The following is a 10,220-nucleotide window of genomic DNA, read 5'->3' on the forward strand; positions in this document are numbered from 1 at the left end:
CAAATTATGTGAACCTGCAGATGTGCATATGCGTCACTATGGAACAGTCATGCATTGGTACATGCATGTACAGTCCAAATGTAAACTTTCGTACACACAATGACATGTATATGCACATGTATGACTGTACCATCGAAGAAGAATAAAACTGCTGTATTCGCGAAAAATAAGAACGGGCTAGGCTAGAACCCTGCCCCCCCCCCTTTTTCTTCGGCGCCCGACAGTGCTGTAGATGTGTTCTGCCTGTGTGTGTATGTTTGGCTCAATGCATTGTCATTCATGTGACATTTTCTGGAGCCTGGTCACAGGATTGATTACAGAGGTGATTGGATGTAACGACCTTGCATTTAACGACAGATTGAGTTAAGCGAATCCAACCTCGTAGCAGGAAATCACACACAGAGTGTCTCCACGTGCCTTTTCGCTACGCTACCAGTGCTGAGATTTCATAGGCATAATCCCTTCCCTCGCAGAAACTCGAATGAAGCCACCACGAAGCGTCACTTTCTGAACAACAGCCCAACATGACGAGTAAGAAGACCTGGTCAACAACAAATCAGCAAAGAGTGCAACAGTAGCGCAAGATGGCCCAGATTGGGCCAGAACGATCTCTTGTGCTGAGCAGCTAGTGCACATGAGTTTCACATGTGTGCCACGCTCCCATGAAAAACTTATTTCTCTCGCGCTGCTATGAGCTCACGTACTTCCGGTGCATGCACGGTTACATGCATTTTCAGGTGCCGGACGGCAGCGGCTGTGCCCCGAAGTGAACTTTTTTCAATTCTTGATTTTCCAACTCCAATGCATACCTGAAATCCCCGAGTGTCCAACTGCTACGTCGTGATTTTCTACTTGTGCGACGAGGCATCGATGCACACGTGAGACTCGCTTGCACTGTCTGCCCTGTTAACCCTTTAAGAGCCGCCCCATACTTGAATGCAAAACTTCAAAAGATCGTAACTCAGTCCAATCTCGCTCTAATCCAGTGATCGAAATATCCAGGGCGAAGAGAAAACTCTCACCTGTCGGTAGAAACAATCCGCGAAGCGCTGCAAGCAACGGTTCCTGAGATAAATCACTCGTAAGTTGAGCCGCGATCGCGGCAATTTCAAAAGCGCGCAGTGCGACTTTAGTATTGAGAATTTTGAGACTTTTCGTCACGCTGGTTTACTCGAATTTGCAAGGGTTTCACGGTTGATATTGTCAAGAGTACACAGCGAAAAAATTGGAACTCCACGATCGAGTAAAATGAAATATCTGGAGCGGGACGCAATTGGACGCATTTGGGGCATTTTTCGTACTGTCGCTGCGATCTAGCGCTGGATAGACGGTGTGCTGGCTATCATGATCGACCTCATTCTCTTCCTCTCGCGGAGACCTTTCCAGGAAGCCCTAGATTGTGAGGATTGAGTGAGTAGAACTGAAGCTATGATCCAAGGAACACGAAAAAATGCAGAATTTTGAACTTTTCCTGTGGCTCTTAAAGGGTTAAGTTGGGCCATATTCCGCTACTGTTGCACTCTTTGCTAATTTGTTGTGGATGAATTCGTCTTCCTCGTCATGTTGAGCTGTTGTTCAGCAAGTGACACTTCGTGGTGGCTTCATTCGAGTTTCTGCGAGGGCAGGGATTATTCCCAATATGTCTCAGTGCTGGTAGCGTAGCGAAAAGGCCTATGGAGGCTTTCCTGTGTGCTTTCCTACCACGAGTTTGGATTCAGCTATTTTTTTTTTTAGTTTTAGTGGATACCTTTATTCAAGATCACTTGTTGGTGCTTGAGGACATGTTGTAGCAGAATATGGTGATGGTCTACCCCAAATTCAGGACGTAACCCCGCTGCTACCGCCAGTACCCTTGAAGACAGCCTCCGTAATGGCCGTCATTGGAGAGGCAGAATTGATCGATTCGCTCGAGGGACTCGGCAAGTCGCCAATCGAAAGTTAGATGACTAAGCATTACTACGTAACTTGGATCGGTGTGTGAACATAGTTAAAATCCATACGTATTGTTCTTCTGTTGTCGTGATACGAGTTCGTACATATCATTTCTATCGACTGTAAGACCAACAATACTTTTAAATGTAGGGGATTAGAAGACCTTCGAAACTCACAAAATCAGTCGGGGAAGTGAACTGCGTGAAAAGAGAAGAAAAATATGCCCCCCCCCCCCCCCCCCCCCCCACACGACTTGAACCCGGTACCTTGCATGTCATGAGCCATACTCTAACTGGGAGAGGGGAAAGACCCAAGTGCAATCAGTACAATGTCATGTATATGTGGCACGTGGTGTGAGTTGCCTTTGGAGTGAAGTGCTTGTCAGCCCCTTCTAGGTTCAGCCTGGTCCCGTAGCTGAGATGGTAAAGCCTAGTTCACATTCGACAGGGCGTGACGGTACACGACTTAAGGATCGACCGGAAGCCATGGGATCGTCTGACGGCGTCCAATGTGAACGGCAGGAACGGGAACGCAACCGTACTACCATAGGGATCGGGAAGCGACGGGAAGAGTTGGATCAGTTCAACTTTTCATACCGTAGAAGGGCGTAGACGGGGACGCAAGCATACACAACTGCAGTATTTTGAGTGTGAACAGGAGGCGTGTGCCGACTACTCTGATTAGTGCTTTGAATTTTTTTACCATTTCGAACACTACGCTGCCCATGATAACTCGCAGAATGGCTCACACGACTTGAGTTGAATTTTAGCAAGATAAGATCCCTTGCTGAAGCCTCAGCCCTTCTTCAAACTTGGTTCTCCTCTTCCCGGAGCGAGGCAGCGTGGCGGTTTGTACAATGGTCTTGGAAGCTGCAGAGGAGCGAGTGTCAATTGTCTTTTCTTTTGCAGTGCCGGCGAGAGGGATTGATCCCCAGATTCAATTCGAACTGTGTGCGGAAGCCAGCATCAACGAGTCACAAGACCATCAGGGAACACAAGAGACATCAGTACTGCCGCCGTCTTCTCTGCGATGCCATCGAAGACAAATGCGCAGAGAAAGATTACCGCGGGAGGCGATACAAGCAGTCCAGAGAGCAACTGTGGACGTTTACACAGTCGGACTACCTATTGATCCGTTCTCTTCAACGTGCAGTGGTTACCGAAGAACGAATAAGTTCCAACGCCAGACTAAATCGGAATATTTCTGGACTTCGAGAGGCGGATCAACGTGTGGAGGGAACCAACAACTCACCCCGCGGCCCAACTCCTGTTGCCGCCGTTGGTGTTGCGTCACCCAGTGGGCATACGGCCAATGCTGAGCCAGTCCATGAGCGGGCGTTGGTGGTGGACGACTGTGTGTCCGACCAGACAAGGCGTCTGCTGGAACATGGACCTAGCTTTGTCCCGTCGACAGGGAGGCTCACCAAGCAAGAACGAACAGATGTTGAGACATCGGTAGAGAGGATGGCGTTCACCCTCCGGTGGCAACAGCCCCAGCCTCAGGGTGTGGACCTCAAAGAGGAAGACCCACCGCCAGAGATCAGACAGGACAAGAAATTGTGGAAGCTGATGAAGCGTGGCTTTAAGCAGCCCCCACAGATGGACGACAAAGACGAAAGGAATATGGCCAACTTCCGCGACGAGGTGTTACGGGCATATGACAGACACACACCCTCTAATCCCAATCTGACGCAGGAGGAGCGGGTGGAGCTGAAGCGACTTCGCACAGACCAAGAAACCATCATCAAACCATCGGATAAAAGTAAAAACTCGTTGCTATGAGACAGGAGCTGTATTTGCAGAAAGCAGAAGACATATTATCGAACATGATCATGTATGAGAAAGTATATTTGACCATAGAGTCCTACGAGACCAAGACACGAGAAGTAATACTGTCAGAGTGCAAGAACATGGATTCAAAACTCCTGAAGTCAATCCAAGCAGTACGAAGTTCCCCGAGTGGTACGGTCTTCCAAAGGACCATAAGCAGAACTTACCATTGTGACCCGTGGTAGCAGCGTGCGACAGCCCAACGACTGGAGTATCTATTGTATTGGAGCGCATCCTACAGCAGCTCATTCAATTTGTCCTGGCCCACCTGGCTAACACGACGGAAGCGATACCCCACATCTGTGACGCATGTCCGGGATTGAACGCCCCCGATGGCACCATTGTTATGTCCATGGATGTAGTCGGGTTATATCCGAGCATACCTATTCGGGAGGGCGTTCAGGCAGTAGTGGATATGCTGCAGCAGTATTCCCAGCGGATCGACATGTTTGGGCTGAGTGTGAGCGGGGTCCGGAATCTGCTGCTGTTTGTTCTCAGCCACAACTATTTCAGATTCGGCCATCAGATCTATCACCAAGTGGACGGGGTTGCAATGGGTAACAATCTTGCACTCCCATTTGCGATTCTATTCATGCATACGGTTGAGGCCAGGCTTCTGCAGGATTCTCCGTTAGTACCGCTCCTCTACAAACGCTACATCGACGATATCCTGCTGCTATGGACCCATGGCAGAGAGAGCTTGATGCGGTTTGTGCAGCATTTCAACTCTGCACACCCGAGTACCAACTTCACATATGAGCTCAGCGAGGTGAGTGGCTCCATAAATTATATGGATATCACAATTATGATCCAGGAAGGCAAGCTGGCATACAAGCTGTACCAGAAGGCATGTGCTAGCGGTCTACTCATTGATTATACTTCGGCAGTTCCCCACCATATCAAATTGGCAGTTGCTTCGTCACAATTCCTAAGAGCTCAGAGGCTCTCATAGAATACCAGAATGCGTGCAGAAAGTGAAGCGAGGGTTCATGAACAATTAAGATTGAACAATTACCCAGAGAGAATCATTGAAGAGGCACGCACTGCCTCCATAAGGCCAAAGCGCCGTCGCCGTGCCAACCCATGCTGCGCATTTCTAAAGCTTCCATATAAGTCGGATAAAGTACATCAAGCAGTGAATAAAGGAATCAGAAAGTATAAAATTCCGGTTAGAGTCGTATATGAGCACACTGGTAACCTGAGGCGCACATTGTGTCGCTCCGCCCTCGTTCCTCCTCTATGTGTCAAGGCTGCAAATCCGCTACAACCGAAAGAAGAGAGGTCGCCCAAAGGGGCCGTGTATCTCGTGTATATCCGGGGGACAGGATGTATGTATGCAGAAGAATGTTGTATATCAGCGGAAGTGGAAAGAATGTCCGGAACAATATGTTGGTGAGACTGGCCGCTTTCTGGAAACTCGCCTGGAAGAACATAATGGTGAGGCAAGACGCCAGGAACTCGACAAGCCATGAGGCCAACATTTTCGTACCACTCACCCTGGATGCAAGCTCAACTATGGGCAAAGTGCATTCTCTGCAGTTGAAGTAATAGGAAGAGAGCCTGATCGAGCTTGTCGCAAACTGCGCGAGGCGATTGAGATTCATGATGCTAAGCCCCATGTGAACATAAGCACCGGATGGGATTTGTTGTGAATTTTCTTAGCTTCCCCTGCTGCTACTTCAATATCACTGAATATAATATGAGGCGGGTCACTCAAATCCATTCTGTTCTTGATGCCTCGTCGCGTCCCTGGTGGTAACAGTTTGGCATGGAAGTTTAACCTCATAGTGGATTGGCGCATGGGCCTCCGTGCTCCCCTCCTTTAATGTGCTAGAATTAACACCATAATTATTTGGCATGTACCCTCACTTCGTAGAGCACAACGGCACGCTCTTCTTCTCCGTGATGTGCACAGTTGCACCTTCTCTCCCCCCTCTGTATAGAGGTGACATAACTCGCATCATTATTTTATTTTTTTGGCGCTACACTCTGCGTAACGCCATTCACAGAGCACAATGCGCGCTACCTTCTGCTGCTTCTCCTCCGTGATGTGCTAGTTGCGCCTTTTCTCTCTCTCTGCCCCCCCCCCACCCCTTCTGCATACTAGGTGACATAATTCGCATCTTTTTTGGCGCTACACTCTGCGTATATACTGCTCTTGTGTGGCTTCCACGGTATTCATTGTTATTACCTGACCATGGCCAAGTGCCGAAACGTTGTAGAAATAACGGAACTGGTTCGGATGTGATGTGCAGCGCTATGGGAATGGGTGTGTCCACCCGAATTATTTTCATAAGATCCCTTGTCACTTATTGTATTTAGGGATAGTTCAGCGGCTTGACAGATGAACTGTTTTATTATTTCCTGGTGCTATTATTTGAATGACACAACTTTCAGGGCTACTTTTTTTAGTCTTCCTGAAAAACTGGTATTGTGAATTTGATTTCGCTTCATTCAAGGAGAAACAATTGGAAAGAAGTCCCGAAAAACAAGAAATTACTTCAAGTAGGTCCGAAAGTCATCCCGTCACGGACCATGCCTTATGACTCGCGCCGTTCGCTGTTGAACATCGCAACGACTGCTGCATGTCGAGTTGTACGAATCGTACAAGATTTTACAGCTGAACCCAGCCGTCCCGACAGGCCGATTCGTCCCGTACCGTCAGCGTTGCGTCGAATGTGAACTAGGCTTTAGAGCATTTCTCATGACAAGCAAGGTCCTGGGTTCGAGTACTGGTGGGTTTGGCATTCTTTTCTCTTTCCAGGCAGTTCATTTCCCTGAAAGATCCTTTGAATTTGAAGTTCTCCCAATCCGTTCAAAATCGATCACTTTCTTTCACCTCTCGTAGTACGTTCCAGAAACTGACCGTGGTTGGAATTTGGTCCCCTGAGGGAAAAAGACCAAGTGCCATCAGTATGTGTGGCACGTGTTGTGAGCTGCCTTTGCAGTGAAAAACGTGCCTTCCAGGTTCGACCTGGTTCCATAGCTCAGATGGTGTGAGCATCGCTCATAACAAGCAAGGTCCCGGGTTCGAGTCCTGGTGGGGTTAGCATTTTTTTTCTCTTTTCAGACAGTTCACTTCCCTGACTGAACTTTCGAACAATTTATTGTTTTTTTCTTTCCAGGGATGTTTAGGGTATTTCGCACACAATAAATAATGAGTTGATGGTATGTTTTGCCTGAAGCCCCTCCCCTAATGCGAGGCAAAAGCCTGTGGAGAATCCATAAAATTTAATACAATTACAGATGCCTAATGTCGAAGCACTCGTCACGGATTTTGGTCACACGCTTTGCTTACGTGTTTGTGTATATGCTTGTGTTCGTTCTTTCGTTCATGCATGTTTGTGTGTGTGTGTGTGTGTGTGTGTGTGTGTGTGTGTGTGTTTGTGTTTGTGTGTATGTGTATGTGTATGTGGCTGAGCATGCTTGTACGTGCCTGCCCGCATATGTGTGTGTTCATGTGTGTGCGTATGTGTACTTGTTGTTGTTGTTGTTGTTGTTGATCACTTGCAGCAAAACGAGGTACGGGTCCGTCCGACGAGGCCATGCATGAAGCTACGAATAGCACACTGAGCAGCGGTTCGACCAGAGTACGCCGTATCCGCATCAGCCTCTGCGGTCAGTTTGGAACCGGCAAGACGAGCCTGGCGGATTCGCTCAAGAACAAGCAGTTCGTGGACAAGAAGAAGCCAAGTACACCGTTGCTCGTTGTTGATCATGGCAATATGCTCCACGACGGAGGAAACCTGACAGATTGGAAGTTCAATGCTGCACTCCTCTGCGCTCCGGACATCCTTGATCAGGCTGAAGATCTTGAGAAGAAATACCAACAAGAGCAAGAACAGCAGCAACAGGAGCAAGAAGCTGCAAGACTGGCCGAGCCAGCGGCGAAAGTCCCAAAGCGAGCTAAGTCTATAGGACTCCAGCGTGCGGGAACAGCGACGAAAGAGGCAGCAGTAGAACATCCACAGCGCCAAAAGCAGCAACACCCCATCGTAGTGCCTGGACACCGAGAAAACGTGGAGGGGAGCTCTGCACCAAGACACAAGCAGTCATCGAAGGAAACATCAAAACTCACTGCAGATCCAGAAGCAGCACTCAGCTCTGTTGAATTGACACAGAGCCTGGTTGATGTCATCTTGGCGAACCAAAAGCTGATGCGAGAAATCCGCAAAGAAGAAGTGGTGGTGTCCATTTGGGATTGCGGCGGCCAATCAGTCTTCTCAAGCCTGCAGCATTTCCTAATGGGTGAAGATTACGTCATCTATATTCTTTGTTTCAACGCCTCGGAGAACTTCGATGACATCAAGCAGCAGAACTACTGGAAGTGGTCAGGGAGTACAGTGTCTGAAGTGACTCTGGATGTACCGGAGAAGCTGGAGAACATCGACCACATTCGGCACTGGCTAACAGCCATCCACTTTGCCAGCAACCCAGGCAAGGCTGTGGGAAGCGAGGCGTTCGACTACCCGCCTGTGATATTGGTGGGGAACTTTGCCGACAAGCTGCCAACAGATATGACACTTTTGGAGCACAAGGTCGATATCCTCGAGAAGCTGCGAAACCTTTGTTGGCGGTCACCAACATTCAAGGGTGTGATCAAGACCAATAACATTGATCCCGCAGAGTTGTTCCTTGTGGACAACCGCCAGTCCGGAGCTTCTCAAGAAGTTCAACGAATCCGAGAGAAGCTGCAGGATGCTGTTTCATCGGTGCTGGCAGACAAGGAGATGCCGACGGAATGGGTTCGCTTTGAGATGATACTGGAGTATATCAAGAAACAACCCACCCACACTGGCTACACAACACGAGGATGGATGAAGACACTGTTGGAGAAGGCCTGCAAGATCCAGGATGACTCCGGCATGGACGGTGCTCTATCCGAGTTCGAGCGTCTTCTTAGGTTCTACAACGAACTACGTGTGATTATCTATCGGCCGGCAAACATGAACTTGCCGCAGCCTGGTGACATCATCTTCCACAACACACAGTGGCTCATCAGGCAGATCAACGTCCTCGTCTTTGGCCACAAGTACCTGGATGAACCTGGCGGAGGTGACGGCAAGACGGAGAAGAAAGCAGGGAGAGCAGAGACGGAGTGGCGCGGCTATCTGTGGAAGGAGGGTATAGCACGCATGCCACTAATAGAGTGTGCCTGGGAGGAGGTGAAACCAGAAGTACGTGAAAAGATGCTTGACGTGATGGTCGACTGGGATTTCCTGTACAAATTCGGAGACGGCCAGCAAGCAAAGTATTTCATCCCGTCTGCTCTTCAACACCGACCGCCGAAGAAAATCGAGGAGGCCATGCGCAGCTTCCAGCCGGACAATGACCCAAACGACGTCTGCTTCTCCACGGCTGACACACCGTTGCTGATCATGGTTCAGCCACCAGGCAAGCCTGATGAAGACGTCCTGGGCTACAAGTATCCCGACGCGGACACACCGATGCCACATAGCTCCTACTTCAAGCTACTTGTACGGCTCATGAGAAAGTGGAACATCACAAATACCGACCGGTTTCGCTGTGAGTTCACCTACAACACAGCCAGGTTTTTGTTGCCGAAGCAGCTCCGTGACCAGTTCCCAGGCAAGGTGGAAATCTTCTTGGCTCACTACGACTCGTCAGGTGCCCTGTTGGTCAGCATCAACTTCCGGTACTCACCTAAAGGTGCTGCTGGCTCTTCTGATTGCTCGCCTGACTCTGTTGCATTCGCCTCTGATTGGCTGCAGCCGATCTCATCTATATGCCAGCTTATCCGCAAGGAAATCATGGAGGAGTTGGGTAAGCTGGAGAACCCGAAACTGGACAAGCCAGTCATGTTCAGTTTACAACTACCGCCAGTGTGCGCATGCAAAGAGCAGGAGTGGAAGGACGGCAGCAGAGAAAGCCGGGACCTCGGATATGCACCGTGGCGAGTGCTCTACAGCGAATCCGGTGCTGAGCACGATCCGTACTGTGCCGGGTGTGATTCGGAGTACAGCATACCCAACAACTCAAACTGCTGGTTCGAAGGTAGTAGTAGCTTTCAGGTAAGAGATGGAGACCAAAAGTCTAAATATTCTAGTGACCATGGAGTTAATTCACTCACTCACACTGCGATGATCCAAACCCAAAAACGAATCTGCTTCGCGTTGAATACAAATTGTCAAATGGTTTCGTGCATAAGCTCAAGCTTGAACTGAATTAACGAAATATGTTTAGTCTCGTAGGACCCAAGAAATCGCCCTGCAAAAGCACTTTTGGTTGAGAATTTTCTTGAAACAATTGTTGAGGTTAGGTCTTTATAAGGCAAAGTAATGGTGCAAAATACAAGACTATGTCCAGAGCATTGCTTATGTGCAATTTTATCAATTGTCAAAATGGCCGCACATGCTCCTGTCGGAGCGCTAGAAACTCTGTCCAAAGTGAATTTTGACCATGGCACATCAATCGTGATGAGGTCCTAATGTTTTTCTC

The 10,220-nt window shown here is 48.9% G+C and overlaps 1 protein-coding gene across 1 annotated transcript in view; it reads left to right on the forward strand.

Moving 5' to 3' along the window:
• Positions 1–10,220, forward strand: part of LOC135826250 (uncharacterized) — an 85,006-nt gene that overhangs the window by 61,435 nt on the left and 13,351 nt on the right. The window contains exon 11 of the mRNA XM_065338879.1: positions 7,275–9,793. Within this exon, the coding sequence (XP_065194951.1) occupies positions 7,275–9,793 (2,519 nt within the window). The remainder of the gene's footprint in view (positions 1–7,274; positions 9,794–10,220) is intronic.

This window comes from Sycon ciliatum, chromosome 10, assembly GCF_964019385.1.
Source record: "Sycon ciliatum chromosome 10, ocSycCili1.1, whole genome shotgun sequence".
NCBI classification, from domain to species: domain Eukaryota; kingdom Metazoa; phylum Porifera; class Calcarea; order Leucosolenida; family Sycettidae; genus Sycon; species Sycon ciliatum.